General features: G+C 51.1%; 1 protein-coding gene across 4 annotated transcripts; it reads right to left on the bottom strand.

The window, feature by feature from the left end:
• Positions 1 to 50: 50 nt before the first annotated feature.
• MIER2 (MIER family member 2) lies at positions 51 to 18253 on the bottom strand. 4 transcript variants are annotated; one of them, XM_054182140.1, is made up of 12 exons: positions 14095 to 18253; positions 13383 to 13534; positions 12485 to 12670; positions 10044 to 10167; positions 9312 to 9421; positions 8581 to 8650; positions 7359 to 7510; positions 6489 to 6570; positions 6298 to 6392; positions 5395 to 5498; positions 4199 to 4335; positions 51 to 2843 (listed from the first exon to the last, which is right to left on the bottom strand). In XM_054182140.1, exons 1-12 carry the CDS (start codon positions 14213 to 14215, stop codon positions 2368 to 2370), a joined length of 1809 nt encoding a protein of 602 aa, XP_054038115.1. In that variant the 5' UTR covers positions 14216 to 18253; the 3' UTR covers positions 51 to 2367. The 4 variants fall into 4 exon arrangements, with proteins under 4 accessions (XP_054038115.1, XP_054038114.1, XP_054038117.1 ...); XM_054182139.1 differs by having other exon boundaries at positions 5371 to 5498; positions 14095 to 18242; XM_054182142.1 differs by having other exon boundaries at positions 12485 to 12610; positions 14095 to 18212.
• Between the last annotated feature and the right edge of the window lie 812 nt (positions 18254 to 19065).

Genomic DNA, 19065 nt, shown 5'->3' with positions numbered 1-19065 from the left:
AGTGTAGGGCTTGGGGCGGGGGGGAAGGGGGGGGGGGGGAAAAAAAAAAAAAAAAAAAAAAAAAAAGAGTCCAGCATTGGGAACGGCTCAAAGTGAATGTGCTTTGTAAGAAGGAAAAAGAAAACCCCAACAGAAAACCAAAACCAAACCTCCTCCCCAAGTGACCTCCCTGTCCCAGCCCTTTCCACCCCTCTCCCTTAAAAGTTATGTGGAAAAAGCGCCGCACTCATGTTGAAAGACCCCATGCGAATCTGTAAACAACACTGAAGAACATAAATAAGAGGCATTTCTGCCTCCCCCAGCCTCCCCTCTCCTTTCATTAGGGCTTGAAACAAACCAAAGGAAAAAAAAAAAAAAAAATAATGGTTTCAGGAAAACTAAGAATGTTCTTGGCTGATGGAGAGGAGATGCCAAGGCCTGGCCCTCCCTGGGAGGGCTGCCCGTGCTCTCACCCTGCCTCCTCTTCTCCTCCCAGCCAAGGAGCTTCCTCTCTCCCCCAGAAAAGGGGAAATCACAGCCTGGGCAGTTCCACTATGGAGCGGGCACTCGTATTTGCTTTCCGTTCCCAGCAGCTGAGAGCAGCTGGAGGGGAGACCTCCGGTCACCGCGTCTTCTGGTTGACAAAGCGCTGCCCGGTGAAGGCAGCTGCGCGTGGCTGGAGCTCAGCACCTCGCAGCAGAGCTGGCCAGGGACCAAAGCAAACCCCTGCTACGGCACCAACACGGGTCTGGGGCTTGGAAGATGAGAGGCGAGGTCTGATCCTGCCATCCTGTGAAGCTGGCCCGTGCCGTCTCCGGGCTCCCACTGCAGGGCTCAGCACAACTTCACAGGGCCGGGTAAAAGGAGGATCCAGGCTAATAGTTTTAGCCATCTTCCAAATCCACCGGCAGCCGAACCAACTGGAGGATCACAGCCCCAAGGCTTCTACCAAAACAAGCAAAAACCTCAACCCAGACCCCTTCCCAAACGCAGAAAATGGCTGGAGGAAGGAACATCTGCACCAGAGCCTTGCCCAGCAAGTCAGCAGACAGCATTCCCTGCATGGAAAAAAAGGGGAATGTGGATTTAGGCCAGTGGTAAACGCCAGACCTGGAACACACCCGGGAAACGAAGCAGCTCCGGCCTCCAGCACACCCATGAACATGCCACTGCGGCCCTCTGCACCACAGCCGGCCACCTCGCTGCCACGCGGGGCCACCACTGTCACCTCCTCGAAACATTGCTAATGGCAGTAAAGACATACTTTCCTCTCAGAAAAGAGAGAGCTTTTTTTGTGACGCAGAACGGGGCAGGGATGCCCAGGGACTGCTGCGCTCTCCTGCCTGGGACCGCGCTGGTGGCACTGGCGTCCTAGACTTGGTGGCCTGGGAGCCGAGCAACCTCCTCCTCCCACAGCTGACGAATGGTCGGAACGAGCTGGGAAGCTACGGATGTTTTCATCTGCATTTTACCCTCTTGCACTGCAGCAGTCAGCAAGGATCAGTCACCCACCAGCAGTAAGAGAAGCGGCAGCACCGCGCCGCCGTGAGGGCCAACGTCGCTTCGTGGGGTCTAGAAACTCCCTTTACAACTTCTGCACGGCCCAGCCACCGCGACGGAACGGTGAGAAGGACTTAAGCGCACAGAGCGCTACTGCACCACGCAGAATCCCTTCCCGAGGCCTGACGCTCCCGCCCAAGGGCCGGACCAGGCACCTGGAGCTGGCGGGAGAGCGGGCAAAGACACGCCGAGCTGCGTGGTTTGGCAACAGCGGCGTGGGTGCCCGTCCCAAGCCACGGCTCAGGAGCGCAGGATAGCTGTTGGGAGGGGAAGAGGGAGGATGACTTCTACTGCAACACGCTCGCCGTGGCGGAAGGGCCGAGACCCCTCATCTTCCTTTGGCATCGCCATGGCCCTCGCTGCAGGCAAACCGCCCTGCGGCCTGGGTGGACCTGTGCTCCCTGCGGGTTTCCTCAGCTCTCGGACCTCCAGACTGCTTCCTCCGTCCCAGCGACACATCCCTGCTCTCAAAGCATCTCTGTACTCAGACCGTCCCGCCGGGGGACAAGGGACGTTTTCCCTGTCCCAAGGGCAGGGACTCTCTGAACAGCCTGGCATTACCTGGGGTGACACGCGGTCAACGAAACGGGGGGGTGACGGAGCCCCCCCCTCACTAAAGCCAGCCACCAGCTTTGCGTGATTGTGTCGGAACAGACTGGAGCAGAAAGGTGTTTTAGTTTCACTGTAGCCTTGGATCAAGGAGGATGGAAAGACGGATTCTGACCAACAGCTCCAAACTGTCCCTGCGGAACAGCGGAAGTTCCAGGATTTCACTCAGTCAGGTCAAAGTCCTTGCTGGGTCTGTGACAAGTTTGTGACTGGAGACTCTCACTGTGACAGAGGCTCTGACCGAGCCACAGGTGCCGGGCAAGCCTGGTGAGCAGTCAGAAAACTATTTACATCTCCGATGCCAATGAGGCCAAAATCTGTGACCGATAAGGACACTTGCGCAGGGGCCACCACTGCCTCTGGGTCTCTGTCCAAATCCACAGGGCCAGCAATTAAAGGCAAACCCTCGTTAATGTCTGCAGGGAGAGTGAAGTCCATGGTTATCGTCTCACCAGAGCTCTGCAACGTCTCCTGCTTCTCCGCTAGTCCTGGTCCTGATGGCGGCAAAGCATAGAGCCCCGACTCCGAGGGGTTGACAGTATGTCGTGTGCAGGGAGCCGAGATGGCGCCTGAGGACGTCTCCTCCGTGGGGTCGAAGGAACAATTCGTCTCCGAAGGAGTGCTGCACTCGTAGCCCTGCCCCGACTCACTCATGCTGCCCAGGCTGCAGGCTGTGCTCTCCACGCTCAGGGGCTCTGCACACCGCAAAGGAGGGACACGCGGGAGAGGGACAGACAGACAGGGAGGAAGAAAGCCAGAGTGAGCCCATGACGTACAAAAAACCAGAATCCAGTTCAATCCCACCCCACCACAACAGTATTTGTTTGATGGCACAAATGTTTCTTTATTATAGCAACCAAGATCCCTGCCAGCATGTACCGAAGAAAGGCAAGATGCAGACAGCAGATGGGAGGCCATCAGTGTTTCTATGGAAATTGAAGGAAATCTCGCAGAGAAACTCCAAGATAAGCCAAATCCTAAGTCCTACCCCCTCATGCCGACAGCCCCCGGGAGGTGCCAACACAAAACCCTCGCCTGCGGTGGGGTGGTGAGGGAAGGAACCCATTTCAGGCTCCCTGTGAGTCTTCTCACATCCAGCTCGCTCTGAAAGCGGCTCACGGGTACGGCCTGACTGCTGGAGCCTTGCACCAGCCTCCAGAGGAGTTGCCCGTGTCTGGAGCGTCTGCGTGTTACGGCATTGGAAGCACCTGACTCAGATGCCCAATGCCGGTGCGAATCTTTTAGGTTTGCAAATGACTTAGGCCACCCCTCCAAGCCCCAAGCAGGAACAACTCTTTTAAAGTCAACGTAGAGGCAGACAAGTCTCCTTTGCTCACACCAAAATCTGCCCAGGGCAAAGTGGCCAGCAGGTGGAGGGAGGTCATCCTCCCCCTCTGCTCTGCCCTGGGGAGGCCCCATCTGGAGCGCTGGGTCCAGTTCTGGGCTCCCCGGTTCCAGAAGGACAGGGAACTGCTGGAGAGGGGACAGCAAAGGGCTGCCAAGATGCTGAGGGCACTGGAACACCTCTCTGATGAGGAAAGGCTGAGGGATTTGGGGCTTTTTAGTCTTAGATCTTTAGATCTTATCAATGCTGATAAATACTGAAAGGGGGGGGTGTCAGGAGGATGGGGCCAGGCTCTTCTCAGTGGTGCCTGGGGACAGGACAAGGGGTAACGGGCACAAACTTGCCCATGGGAAGTTCCATCTCAAGACGAGGAGGAACTTCTTTGCTGTGAGGGTGGCAGAGCCCTGGCACAGGCTGCCCAGAGAGGTGGGGGAGTCTCCGTCTCTGGAGACATTCCAAGCCCGCCTGGACGCGTTCCTGTGCCACCTGCTGTGGGTGACCCTGCTGTGGCCGGGGGTTGGAGGAGATGGTCTCCAGAGGTCCCTTCCAACCCCGGCCATTCTGTGATTCTGAACGTGAGCACACTGGCAAGACGCAGGTAGAAGAAGCTGGATAACGGCAATGGGAGAAAGGCAAAGGAGGGTGTGTGCTGCTGAGTGAGGGAGACGAGTCATCCCCCTGGCAGAGAGAAGAAAAGGACGTTACCTGTGCTCTCTATTGCTAGCTGATCTTGACCGAAGTGAGAATCCAGGCAGCCAGTCGCAGAGGGAATCGGTGGGGAGCTCCGAGAACGACTGGCGTTTTCTACTTCACCCCCATCCAAGTCATTGTCAGCGTAATCCCTGTGGGGAAAGACAGATAGCACTGCCACCACCTGTTAAGCAGAGAGATGCAGGCAGGGAAAACGGTGCCAGATTAAAAGCCGTTAACAAATAAAGCAACGGGATTGTAGAAACCTCACTAGAATGAATGGCCAAACCCTTCTTGGTCTGCAGAGCTCAGCGTAGCCTCTGCACTGAGGCCATGGCAGTTAGCTCAGCGTGGCTAAGACTAGCCCAGGATAAACTAGACCAGGCTCTGCATCTTTCCGAAACAAATTGCACTGCCCGCCCCCCCCGGCCAGCTCTCTCTCAGCCTCAGCCCCTTCCATAACGAAATAAACAGTCAAACGCTCTCCCCGGGGAACAGCTTCGTAGGACGACTGCAGCGGGTTGTGACAGTGTTAGTGTGCCCGCAAAGAGCAAGCGAGGAGAAAATATTTTCCCACCCCGGGGGGGATTTGAGATTTCAGGTATTTTCCTGTCTTGCATCACAATTTAAAAAAAAAAAAAATACATCTAATACTTCACCTAATGTTTTTAATTGATTTAACTTAAATACTTCACTTTGACCTTTTAAAATATTTCACTTTCGACCTTTTTGAAAAGTATTTTCGGTCATCACCATACATTTCAGAGTGAAGAATTTGCCTCAAAGGGTGGCAGCAGCGAAAGAAATTAATTCAGGTTCCAGGCCACCAGAAATAGTGTATTTTTGAACTTAAAATGCTTCCTTCCCGAAACCTCACTGAATTGTTTGCCGAGATCAGCTCTGAATCCCTGACCCTAGCCTTCATTTTTCTGGCTGCATTTGTCTGAAACAAAACAGTTTTTTCTGACACAAGGAAGTCTACGTCCAAGCAAATAATGGCTTTATCTCCCCTCCCCACGCTAACAGTGTTTATGTTCTGAGAATATCCGCTGCATCCCCCCGTGCTCCCACCCAAGAAACCTCCTAAAGCAGAAACAGCGCAGTCTTTTAAGCGCAGGTGCTTTGCAGCAGGAATCTTCAATGGGAGGTTAATATTACTAATTTTAGTGTGAGAATATTCCACGCACGTGGCTCCAGGGTGGAGGACGTACTTCTTCCTTCCTAAACGAGTCTGCTGAGTGAAGTAGTCATAGCGCTCTGATTTTTTCCACATGTAGTAATACTCCACGCACTCACCCACTGACCGGGTGCGGACCTGAGGAGAAACATCCTAGTCAGAAAGCCAGGCATCACGGATCTTATGGAGCAAGGACTATTCTCCCATTTAATCAGCACGGAAAACAAAGTGCATTAGAGTCGTTTATACTGCTATGGACACATCTATGCTGCAGAACAGAAGCACATACTGAGCTTTCCGAGGTGGTAACCGGCCAGAGGAAGAACTCCCCACAGTGCACAACTGTTCTTGCAGACCCCAGTGTGGCTTCACACACGGCACGTTCGGGCAGGGCCTTCCTGCGCTTCCAATAGCACACTTAACATCAAGAGAGCAAACCTGCGTCCGTTTTCACCGGCCAGCGTCAACATGCCCACAATTAATCAGCGGTAGAACTGGACTCTCTGGTTCTGCCAACTCCCAGCACAGCAGCGTATGTCCTGGGGCCCAGCTCTCCCTACAACAGCATCTTTCATTCTAGAGGACCCCAGGGGACTTTACAAAACATCCACATGCTCAACTCACTCATTCACAGAAGTACTGCAAGGGCTGAGAGTTTGGAAAGAACTTTTGAGACTCCAGAAAGGGCTAATCAGTAATTAACTGACATCACTCATGCAGGTCAGTGGTGTTTGTGACTTCTCCCACCTGGAAAATAAGGCAGAGCAGGGCAGTGAACAGCCCATCACCTGCTAGCATGAGTCAACACAAAGCCTGGGGTCGGAACTCAGCAGTCCTGAACTTCCTGCATTAGCCGAGGCTCGAAACGTACCTCTGGTGCAAACGCACGTGCCTCCTTCCCTCTGCCTTAGTGGGATGCAGGGGTGAGTGTCCTTACCTTGTTTGCTTGGATAAGATGAAAGTTTTTCCCATGGACCCTGAAGCCATGTTCAAAATTTCTACATTCTTCCTCACTCCAGGCACAAAGCTCATCTAGAGCAGAAAGAAAGAGGAATTGGAGATGTACAGAATCTAGTCACGTGTGCCTTCATGTCTCGGGTAAAACCCAAAATATGGGGGGGTTCTCACCTCTGATAACCTTCACATTGAACCGTAACCTCCGCAGTGCCTCTTCTGCATTGAAATTGCATTTAACCAGTTCATACAAAGCCTAGGAAACAGAAGAAAATTACCAACAGCACGTACCTGAGCAACACACCACAAACCAAACCTGCTCATGACTCATGTTTGCCTCGTAAAACTTAATTTTTCCCAAGAGCCACTTTGCCGTTAACCCCAGCTTGACCATCAGCGTAGATTATTCCACTTTTCAAGGCACTGGATAACAAACCATGGGACTGAAAAGATGCAGTTCTGCCAGCGGCTCCGCAGATCACAGGTATGCCTCCGTGCTCCCGCAGGCTTACCATGAGAACCTAACCTGGCTGGCTTAGAAGAAACGCAACTGCTCTGAAGCTTCTTAGCCAAATGTTTGATCTTCTGCTGGCTTCAAAGAAGAATTAGGACAATGCTATAGAGGAGAGATCCAAAAGGATGTTCCTGCTGCAAGCTCTGGCTCAGAGAGTTTGGGATACTGGGAGAACACAGTCAAAATGGTACCCGTTCTCTACTTGCCCCATCTGTTACTTGCTTCCCACAAACACGTTACTGTGTTGGAAGGAAAGTACTAAGCTAGACAGGCCTGTGGTCCGATCCACTATCCCTTTCCAGTCTTCCCAACTGGAGGGGAACGGCCTCCTGAGACTGCAGCCAAGAAGCACACCCTCACTTATCCAGGAAGTGGGAGCAGAGGATCACAGGAGTCCGGTCTCATTCTCTTCTTTCATTCTCATTCTCTCTCTCTTTCGGGCTCTCAGTCAGGATCTCTGCAGCAAACCTTGCACTGTTACACCAGCGCCATTAGAGCGTCTGTGGGCTGCAAGAAGCCCCCGCTTTTACCTGTTCGTTGTCCTTCACCATCTCTCCTTCGGGCAGGCTGCTGCTAGACAGCTCCTCCCATCGCCGCTTCACCGCACGGTACAGGAACTCTTCAACCTCTCTCTCGGGGAGTATGTTTGGGTCCCAAAGCAGCTGATCTTCGTTCTCATAGGCTAACAGAAAAAGCACTGAAATAAGCTAATCAGAGAATTCTGCTGCTTTTGAGAAATGGTCTGCATGGGAGAGACAGAAGGAGGGAGGAAATCTTTGCTTGGTACTCCAACCTGGCGCTAGAGAAGAAACTATCTCTGTGAAGGCACTACATTTCCCCCCCCAGTTTTGGAGGCAGATAAGCTTAATACTCTTTATACCTCTTTCAGAGCCCTAAGCACAGGCTCGGCTTGCTTCCACTTCTTCAGAAGGGCTGGTTGACAAGGTTTTTGTTACCATGTTCTCAAAAGATTGTTGCTTTGATTCATTACTCCTGGAAACTAAAACCCCCTAGGTTCTCAGGTGTCCTTTCCAGCACAGAGTAAACAAAAGGAGTGGGAGGCGAAGGCAGCTTTGAGCTCCAACCCTGGCCTAGGCTGAAGACCTTCTCCCTGGCCTAGACACAAACCTAAGCAGCTGCAAGGCTGTCCCTCTCCTGTGATGGCTTGTTACGCTCCTCCACGAGCTGCTCCACCCACACAGACCAGCAGGAGCACACTGCATCACTATGATTCTTGCCCCTTTTGGCTTTCAAAGCTCTTAGTCCACGAGAACACAGCACACAAGGACGCAGAGAGAGGTTTAAGTAAAATAACAGCACAGAGGAAAGCAAGAAGAAAGACTCTGCAATAAAAAAAATAATCAGAAATACTGAGACTTTTCTATTCAGATAAAAACATTAGCATCTTCTGTACTTATTTCTACAAAGGGACCGACTCCACTTAAGGAAGACAGAGAAAAAGAAATTAAGTATCTCCAGAAGGGTGTTCCTTGTGTTTGGCTACAGCTGAGCCCCCTCCTCCAAACCTGTCGCACCAACCCAGTTTTCACTGAGCTCCGTTATCTCCCGTAGCTGTATTACTAGCCCTATTCAAACGGGCTGGTTTACAGCTAGCTCAGGTGGAGCTGTAAATTTTGGTGTCAACACTGAGAGGTGCCAAGATCTAGAGCAGAACTGGTGAAGCAGGGCCCCGTCGGACGCCGGGCCAGTAGCCCTACACCCAAACCCGATACAGAAAGCAGGTCGCCTTACCTTTCTCACCATGCCTGCTTAAGTGGAGGATGGGAACACTGGCTTGGTACTGAGGTCCAACCATGATCTCCTGAAATATCACCACAGAGAAGTGGGTAAATTGAAATGGAAAACGCTCCACGTAGGCACTGAGGTGTAATTCATGATTTAGGGACTATGACACCGCGAGGCCGATTTATATATCTATAGTCCCCACTGTCACTATTACTTCTAGGGAACCCTGACTATTTTATAGGGTAACTAAAAAGAGTTACTACCAGCCAGATGATACTGTGGGGACCTTAGGCATTTACATAGTTTTAATGTTAAAGATATATGGCAAACAGCTAAGGCTGGAGATAAAGAAACGCAGAACCTCTCCCGCAACCTTCACAAATTTGGAAGCCCGCTCCTCTCTTTTGTGTGATGTTTTTTTCTGAGTAAATCCAGCTGGGAATATCGCACAGCATTTCACCTTTATAGGGCTACAGGCTGCAGTTTTAATTTACCAAGGCACACCAGCATCTTCCATAGCTGAAGCAGAAGATAATTTCAGATACAGATTCAAGGTCTTATTAAAAAAAACTCCTGTAACCCATTTCTACCACCTTACCACAAAACACAAGGCGCTGAGCAAAAGAAAATAAAAAGAAAATTTCTTGGGGAAATATCACCGCGCTTTGGTGTCGTGCTTTTCTCAGACTCAGGCACATTGCACCACCTCCCCTTCCCAATGCGCTCGCATCGTTTACCTTCTTACACTCGTTGGATGGGATGGAATCCTCCTCTGAATCCTCAGCCATGGAGGAAGCACATGGAGATGAACAGGGTTCTTTGTCTTCATCAGCAAGGAAGTTGTTTGCTTTGTGGCGAAGAAAAAGATCTGTAGTTATGAAACGTGGGGGTTTTTTTGCTTCTGCTCTATGTTCCCTCTCCTTCCCTTCGCTTTCTGTCCTAAAGTTACTTTCAGCATGGTCCTCAGTGACAGCTTATCCATGTTTTATTTTTCTCCTTTTAAATAAATGAATTTGTACGCTTGCCACATGCGTGATGCGGACCAACGTGGGGAGCTCAGACTCCTTCATCCTGCAGGCTAGCAGAAGGAGTAACATGACTTCATGCTGCATCTATCACACACTTTGGTTTCCCATATATCCCAATATTTAGGAAGTGCCACAATATATCACACCACTAGGACTACTGAATTTATTCACTTCCAGGGATGTCAGATCAGGTACTGATCTTCCAGCCTGCAATTACAGCAGGCAGCAAAAAGGTAGTTGCAGCTAAAGACCATTCTTTCCTCGTCCCGCTGCTCACGTGCACTCTATCACATCCTAACCAATGCTCGGTAACAGCACTGGCAATCAGGTGTATTTGCAGCCCCCAAAAGGAAAGTGGAACAAAGTGACAAAACAAAGAAAAACATTCTTGCCCTACCCTGCACAACAATAAACGATTACTTAGAAATTGGCAACACATACAGCCAGGCTGGTTTGGGAATAGGTCTGATGCATCGTGGGACGTGACGGATGGAGTCAGATCATCAGCTGAAGACTGCGTCTCCTCCTCTTCTTCCCCTGAAAGCAAATCCTTCGCTATTTGTTCCTTTTAACAACAACAAGAAAGCGAAAAATATTTTTAAATTAAAAAAAAAAAAGTATATGAGGGGAGGTGAGGCCTACAGTAAAGCATTTCTGGCCAAAGGCGGCCACATCCACACCTCTCCTCACCCTCCCATAGCTTCTCTGAAGACAGATTCCTTCTCACACTCCCCACCACCCCTAGATTATCTTCCCTAGAAGCATTTCTACAAGGTCCAAGAGAGCGGCTCCTATGGAAGCCAGAGAGAAGATGAGCAAGTGGCCCCTTCTGCAGAGCTCCACTCACAGCAAGTATCTCAAAGATCCTGGAAGTTTAAAAAAAAAAAAAACAAAAAAAAAAAAAAAGAAAAAAGCTTTCTAAAGACTTTGGCTAGAACAGGAGGAGCCATAGCTTCACCTGGGAAGATACAAACCTTCCCTGACTCTCCACAGATCCACATCTACGTGCAAAGACTCGTAACCCAAGTTCCATAGAGTTTTTGCAGTGTTCTTTTTAAAACAGTTATCCTTTCTCTGGTCTCCTCTAAGCTCTTTGCATCCACATTTCTGCACCTGGCGTTCCTCACTGGGACACCAGAACTAGGCAGGCCCCTTCCCCTGGCATTGGTCAAACCCCACCTGAAAAGAACTATGAGTGTCCTGGTTTGAGGTAAAACAGAACCAGTTTTCTCATTTGTAATTTTACTTTTTAGCTGGGCCTCTTCTAACTGACTAACGTCTGAAATTAACAGCGTATGGTTCAGAAACTGTTCACTCTCAGAGGGGTAAGACCTGATTATACCAAGGAACGGTGCGCACAGAGGCTCTTGCTTATACTTATTGCTATACCAACCAAGGGCAGCGAACTTCGCCGTTTGCCCCGTTAGAGGGTCGGAAGCGGAGAAGCGCAGAGGGATTCCACCTGCAGGGAGGAGCAGACGGGACAGGCGACCCAAAACCGACCATCAGGGTATTCCATCCCATCTGCATCACGCTCGGTGTAAAAGCTGAGGGATCAAAGGGGCAAGGCCGCTCTGGCTCGTTTTTTCTTCGATGGCCGACGTCTGAGGAGGACCCTGTCTGTTCATCTGCCTTTGATCCCGATCCCAGCATTCCTGACTCTAGTTGCGGAATTCAGCTCCCGTCCGTCGCTGACTCCAGTCTGGGGCTTTCCCTGCGTCTGCTGGCGACGCGATCGTCATCCTGGGAGCTGGATACGGTTCTGTATATATTGTACACTTTTTTTTATTATTAGTCTATTATTATTTACTATTTCCTTACTTATTATTATTTTCGTTAAAGTAGTTTAGTTCTTTTTCTACACTCCTAGATCTCCTTATCTCTTCCTCTCCTCTCTGGGGAGAGATGGGGGGGAGGACGACCATCTGTCGTTCTGATTGGCCAATCCAGCCAAAACCACGACAGATTTATTATCAGAGCATGAGACTCTTAATCTCAGGGTCGTGGGTTGAAGCCCCACGTTGGGCACCAAGAAATCTGTCGTGGTTTTGGCCGGATTGGCCAATCAGAACGACAGATGGTCGTCCTCCCCAGCCCCAGAGAGGAGAGGAAGAGATAAGGAGATCTAGGAGTGTAGAAAAAGAACTAACCTACTTTAACGAAAATAATAATAAGTAAGGAAATAGTAAATAATAATAGACTAATAATAAAAAAAAGTGTACAATATATACAAAACCGTATCCAGCTCCCAGGATGACGATCGCGTCGCCAGCAGACGCAGGGAAAGCCCCAGACTGGAGTCAGCGACGGACGGGAGCTGAATTCCGCAACTAGAGTCAGGAATGCTGGGATCGGGATCAAAGGCAGATGAACAGACAGGGTCCTCCTCAGACGTCGGCCATCGAAGAAAAAACGAGCCAGAGCGGCCTTGCCCCTTTGATCCCTCGGCTTTTACACCGAGCGTGATGCAGATGGGATGGAATACCCTGATGGTCGGTTTTGGGTCGCCTGTCCCGTCTGCTCCTCCCTGCAGGTGGAATCCCTCTGCGCTTCTCCGCTTCCGACCCTCTAACGGGGCAAACGGCGAAGTTCGCTGCCCTTGGTTGGTATAGCAATAAGTATAAGCAAGAGCCTCTGTGCGCACCGTTCCTTGGTATAATCAGGTCTTATCACTCTGAGAGTGAACAGTTTCTGAACCATACGCTGTTAATTTCAGACGTTAGTCAGTTAGAAGAGGCCCAGCTAAAAAGTAAAATTACAAATGAGAAAACTGGTTCTGTTTTACCTCAAACCAGGACAACGAGACGTCTCAAGCTCCAAGACAGTACAGTAACCCACAGAGCAGGCTAACGGCATACACCCGAACACGCAGTGGCTCTTACCTTATCCAGAGTCATATCTGGGAGGTTTGGAGTAATGTCATTGCTCTCACTGTCCTGCTCCGAGATGGGATCAGATGCCTCATAGCCGTAAAGTGCAAGCAGCTCCTCAAATGGCATTTCACTGTTCTGAGCGAGAGGAGGACAAAGCTTCATCAGGAATGGAACAATCACCGAGTACAACACCAGCTGTAGTGAACAGAGACACGCAGAGGCAGTCAAGGCAGCTCTGCTCTTCTGGGGGTTCTGAACTGCCTCAGGTAATGCTGTGTAATGAAGGAGGCACAGTCTGTCGGGACTCCCCATAACCTGTTCTTCTCAAAGGTATGGAGAAGCCAGGAACTTTCACCCCAAAGCAGTACAGTTGAGGGCATTTGCAAAATGTACTTCTTTTTTATACTAGATTTCTTGCTGGTGAACAGATGCCAGAAAGCAGAACTGTATTTATACCAAGGCAGGGAAGGAGCAAATCCCTATATTAGTCTCGTGCCTGACCAGAAGAGAAGTCTCTGTCCCCAAGAACACGCTTTGTGTTCCACCGAGGCCTCCGTGGGACCACCCACAGGAGGACATCACCTCGTCTTTGTGGTTCCTCCGCTGCAAAACGGACACGCACCCAAGCCGGTGATGGCTCTTTAGCAAGGCGAGCAAAGACCACCTCGTCAGAGTGGCTACTCGGCAGAGGAGGACTCCAAAATTTACTGCTGTTACCTGCTGTCAACCAATTCCTTCCTATCCAAATCCAAACATTAAGGCTCGTTGATGGGTGGACCTAAACACAGCGCACTGCAGCTGAGCAAGCAAGTCAGAGCTTCTCACAAAGACTTTCGGTATCAGTACTGTCGAAGCAAACAAGAAAATCCAGCACTTAATTTCCCTTCCCCTCCCTTGCCGCCTTTACCTGAGAGGCACTGATACTCTTCTCCAGCTCTTCTAAAGATTTCTGCTTCTCCTGAGTATCATCTTCTTCTTCCCTTTCTTCCCGTACACCATAATTCTGTGAAAGGATCTCTGCCAGGTTCAGTCGATGATCAGCTGAGCCCATTGACACAACTGCAGGGATGAGAAGAAGTTGGGATACTAGCACCACCCCGGACCAAATCTTCAGACGCAAGAAAGCTCGGGACGCCCCCCATCTTGTGTGTGTGTGCAGCCATGGGAAGCCAGAGGACGAGATTCGGCAGAAAGGAAGGACAGGGGCTGGGGAACACAACTGAAAGAAGTCACTCTGTGAACGCTAAATTGCAAAGCCCGGTTCTCTGCACGTTCAAGTCCCACAACTGACTGAAAGCTGAATCTGAAGGTTTTCTGAGTATTTATGTGTGTCTCCTGACTGGATTCGCTAATGTCATAACATGTGAATGCACACTGCAGCCTTTCCTTCGCCCGAGGCATTTTTAGGATAATTACCTCTTATTGCAAGAACGGGCAAATGGACACTTGTAGGAGCTTTGGCATCTTTAAGACTTTCCTCCTCGGTCATATGGCATGGGAATCAACCAACAGGTTCGGAAGACATTGGAAGGAGAAGGGAACAGACAGGCTGATCACAGGAGCCTTGTTTCCTCTGGAAACCAGACCAACAAACAGAAGCATACTTAAACTGTGGCTACCTGCTGCACTCTGAAGGCCAGGCTCTCCAGGACATAGACTGTGGGCTGGGTATGGCACCACCCTCGGACTCTGCCGGCCAACCGAGGCCTTCAAGAAAAGAGAAAAATATGGCTGAGACATCTCTACTTAAAGACGTAACACGCCTCCAGCCACTTAACCCCACCAGCAAATGCAATTAATTTAATTTCAGAGCAAAAGGTAACAAAACCCACACAGGGGAACATTAGAAACTGTGCTGCGCAAAAAGAGCTCCAGTCAAGTGTATTTAGCAGCTCTTCCAGGCCTCCTCTCCTCCAGATTCATCACCTTCCCCTCAGTCTCTAACTGCATATGGCGGTGTTTCCATTTTATCTTTTTTCTCTTCAGCACTCCACTAATTATTTATCCTCTCACCAGTTTAAGACCTCAGATCCTTACGGCTTACAATTTCACATAAAAGAAGGATTTTGACCCTAAGCCATGATTCTAAATTCAACACATCACGCTTGTTTGAACACAGCATCTTTATGGACTGACCCACTCTTTGGAGAGGCAATGGGAAGCAGCCGGCCGCAAGCCGCTGGCTTCTCCCCACCGCCTCACCGCATCCAGAAGGCTCAGAGGGGTGAGCAAAGAAATCTAGAGCTGAGCAGGCAGCGAAGGAGTCTGGTAGGACTGCGAGCGGCACAGGCGAGGTGGGAAAAAGGGTGAGACAGGTAGACACCAAGAAGAGGCACCTGCTTTCTGGCATTCAGTGCTCGGTCAGAAGTTCAGGCAGCAGAATGGGCTGAGGCCTGGAAAACAACCCAGAACATCTGCTGCTCCTTGGGCTGCTGTGCATGGAAATGCTGCTCATCAAGTTCAGCCTAGGTAGGGAGCAAGCAGGTAATTAACCGATGCCTTTGGGTGACTGAGAGCATCCGACTGCAGAAGAAAATCACAGTGTCAGTCCCCCAGTCACCAATGACATCTCTTATGATCCTCAGCCATTAATAATCTCAGCCGTGCACCATTGCTCCTCACTTACTCAGTGGGAGCCAGGGCACTACAATGCTTCAGTACGAGGTTCCTAAGACTTATTTAAGGAAACACAGTGCAGCTTCACATCGAAATTCATCCTCTAACACCAGAGCAAAGCATACACCAAAACAGCCACCCCAGACTTTGGGTCCCAAGTTAGTGTCTTCAGGTATCAACACATATATTGCAAATTCCATAGCAACTAGAGAGGCAGCTATTTTGCCGGTATAATTACCACTAAGATAACGGTTGGCCTGGAAGGCAGCAGAAGATATTGTCGTATGAGAAAAGGATGGAGAGGGAGGAAGGGAAAGAATCTGTGAAACACCTGTGGAATTCTTGTTCCTTCCTCTACGAGAACTGGTGAAAAGAGGATGCCTTCAGTCAACTGGAGCGCACACTGCGCTGCAGCTCACCATCCCTCAGCATCTGATTATTAGCAGCAAGATAACCCCACTGGAAACCACTTTGTCTGGCTGCAAGCAGAGCCCAGTGACTGTGTGCACTAAAAGAAAAGGGAGGAGTTTATGGGATAATGAAAGGAGAAGGGGACAGAAAGGGTTCGGACAGCCTCCATTTGGAGGATGGTCATACCGGGAAACGGCTTTGTAACTCAGGAAAGTGTCAATGCCCCTTTGTTGCGCCTTGCTGGAATGTGACCTAGTACAAAACCTGCTGGGATAAATCCTTCCAAGCAAACAACTCCGGTTTCACAAAAAGGAGAAGGGTGAGGTCTACACTTACTCCCTGCAGTCTTGAGCGATCTGCAGAACTCTCCCTCCTGAGACAATAATCTGTATATTGATTGCGCCTCCTTCGCATGGGGATCAATAAGGAGCTGCACGCAAAGGATTATGAAAACAAAGACTGAAACTGTTAGCAGTGGATGGGATGGCTTGAAAAGATGCCAAGAATACTTCAGGAATGGAGAGATCTTACATTAATGACCAGGTGCTGAAATGAAGAGTAATAGTCAGTATGACAGGATGACAACTCAGTAACTAATCACGAGTTTATTTCCCCAAAGCAATAAGGTAGCATTAGAGCAAGTGGGAACTGCTGTGAGCTGGAGTCACCATAAAAAAACTAGTATTGCCGTGTTTGGACTGAGAAAAGAAGAGACAAGTGACAGACAAAGCAAACAGCCCATTCCACACCCAAATTTAAACACGCGTGAAACTGAAAGATCCCTCAGATTATTTACAAATCCAGAAGACCATGGAAACAAGAGTCAAAGTCAAATGAGTAGGGAAGAAAGGCGAGTCTGGCTTAAATATGTAAATGATGACAGAATATTCCTGATTACACTGATTGCCGACGCCACGTGATGTGGAGTTATTCCGTTTGAAGGTGAGGTGGCTGCAGTCCGACACTTCAAATCCAACCGTCACCGAGAAGGCAGAAAAAGCAACATCATTACACCTGTCAGAAAGACGCAGCAACAGCGAGGCACTACCAGGCATCTCCAAGATCAAGAATGGTTCTTGGCCAAGGTGTAGATGCTCCTATGGCTGGTGACAGTTTTGATCACCATGAGAGGTCACAGTGACGAACTCCATTTATTTTGGCAGTGCAGCACGATGCTGGAAAATGGCTCCTACATCCATGTACCGTTTAACCGCAGGGAAAAACCAAAGGGAGATTAAATTCCTTTAATCGCTCTTTACGTTTCCCAGCAGCTGCTTTCCTTCCACTAGTCTCTGCTTCTCAGGCATGAGAATAATTTTCCTGTCAAGAGTTACATGGAGGTTGACTAATTACTCACTCCCATGTTTGTATTTCTGAATAACTCCAGGACTCCCTCCTTAATTCTGGCCTCAAGTTTTTGAGCACATGGAACAAAGCAATGGCCATGTTTTAGAAAACAGAGGCACAGGAAGGGCCTGAGCTTTTTGCACTGAAAAAGCTGTTTTCCAGTGCAAGGCAGATTGCTTGTCCAGAGAAAACCCTTCAGGCTGAAACCTGCACTTGCAAGAAAGTGAGGAAAAAGAGGGAAGGTTTCCCTTTCCAGTGTTACTGCTTTAACAACTAACGTGGTTTCCTGAGCTAGTTTAACATGTGTTTCAGACTCAGTGAGAGAAGCGTTCCTTGTTCCTTTGCCTTGTCCATACTACTTGACGTGGGTCCATTTTCTACAAACCCCAGCTGTAGCCAGAGGGAAGTGGTATGGATGGAAACGGATTCATCCTGCAAGCTATGGACCTGAAAGAGCAAAAAATGAACAGAGGACAAGACACATGGGTAATCTCCTGCACTGCTGGGGACAATCAGTGCAGCCAAGACCAAGCCATTCTAGATGGGATGGCAGGCAGGCCAGATGCACCTTCCTCACGCAAAACGCTGAAATACCCTGAAAGCGAAGCCCTGCCGTCGAACAGAAGCTGTCTCAGCTAGCAGTGTTCTGAGATCCTGTGACAGGGCAGCCAGCTACCTCGATGTCTTCCCAGCGTCCTTTTCCCACGTCGTGGTCACCACAAGGATCTTGTGATGGAAATGAAGGCGGATGTGCCATGAAAACCATTACGACAGGATGGGGATATTTCAAGGACGTGTCAAGACCGGACAGGTAATGGCATCACCAACCATAAGTCTGGTGGAGCGGCGGCAGTAATGTTTTGGCACAACGCACCAAGCCAAACATGGCGTCGCAATGGGAGAGGCAGCAGGGGTGTTCCACCGGGCACCAGACCACAAGCCCCCCTCACCTGCCCGCTCCCTCAGCGAGGTGGTTCTCCTGGTCCCAGACACCCAGCCGAACTATTCCCGCCACCTTCCCCAGACCTCTGCCATTCCCTCTCTCCCCACCTCCCTGTTCTCCCGCTGCTCAGGCCCTGTCGCTCACCTCCAGCCTTTATGTGCCCCTTTCCAGCAGCTCCGCACCCCTCCGACCCCGGCTCCCCAGATGCTGTCGGACCCTGCTGTGCCGAAGCCTCGGGGGCTCCCGCTTTGCTCCCTGCCCCTTTCCGCCAGCCTTATGGACCCTCGCTGCCCGGCGGTGGAACCATCCCTCACCGGGCCACGGGCCCAGGCACCGCGGCCGCGCTGCCCCCCAGCCGCTCCGGCGCGTCCCCCGGCCCAAAACCCCTTTAAGCGCCCCCCGGGACCCTTCTCCCGGAGGACCGGCCTCGGGCAGCCCCGCTGTTGCTTCCTCGGCGCTGGCGGGTGGGCAGAGCCGGCGCCGCTCCCCGGGCTCAGCCGCTGCCTCCCGCCGGGCCCTTCCCCTGCCCGCCCCCCGCCGCGCTCCCTCAGCCCCGGAGCCCCCCGCGCCATCCGCCCCGCGGGATGCCGGGGCTCGGAGGAGGAAGTAGGGGGAGGTCCCGCTGCCCCGGCCCGGCTGAGGGAGGCCCCAGGCCCGGCAGCGGCTCACTCACCTCCGCCATGGCCGAGCGCGAGCGGCGGGCGGGAGGCTCGGGGGGGGGGGGGGGGGTGGTGGAAGCCCCGGATGCGGCGACGGCCGCTCATTGGCTGAGGAGCCGCGAGGGCGGGGTCGGGGGTCAGGGGGCGCCGGTGGCGGCGGGGCCCGGGGCGGAGGCTGGGCCTCCGTCCCGGGCCCCGCCGCCACCGGCGCCCCCGAGGGCTTTTCCCGCGTCCCGAATCTTGTCGATAAAGCAACTGGTTGATAAAAAGTCACCGGATGTCACGCGGCGGCGGAAGGGGATCGGAGTGGGAGCGGTCAGGGAAGGTTGTCAGCCATCCCGCCCGGAAGGAGGCAAGGCCGAAGAGTTCCAGCCGGCGACAAGGACCACGCAACATCCCCCCCCCCCGCCAAGTAGAGTAGGGAGAAAAAAGAGGAGGAAAAATAGCCTCGTGGGTTGAGATAAAGAGAGATTAATGGGACAGTAACATGAGATAAGTGAAAAAAATAATGGTGAAATTATACAAAATAAAGCGATGTCGATGCCGTCGCTCACCACCCGATGATGGGTCGCCCAGCCTGTCCCGAGCAGCGATCACGGATCCCTACCGCCCAG

This window comes from Rissa tridactyla, chromosome 22, assembly GCF_028500815.1.
Source record: "Rissa tridactyla isolate bRisTri1 chromosome 22, bRisTri1.patW.cur.20221130, whole genome shotgun sequence".
Lineage (NCBI taxonomy): Eukaryota > Metazoa > Chordata > Aves > Charadriiformes > Laridae > Rissa > Rissa tridactyla.
This window is presented reverse-complemented; position numbering and strand designations above follow the sequence as displayed.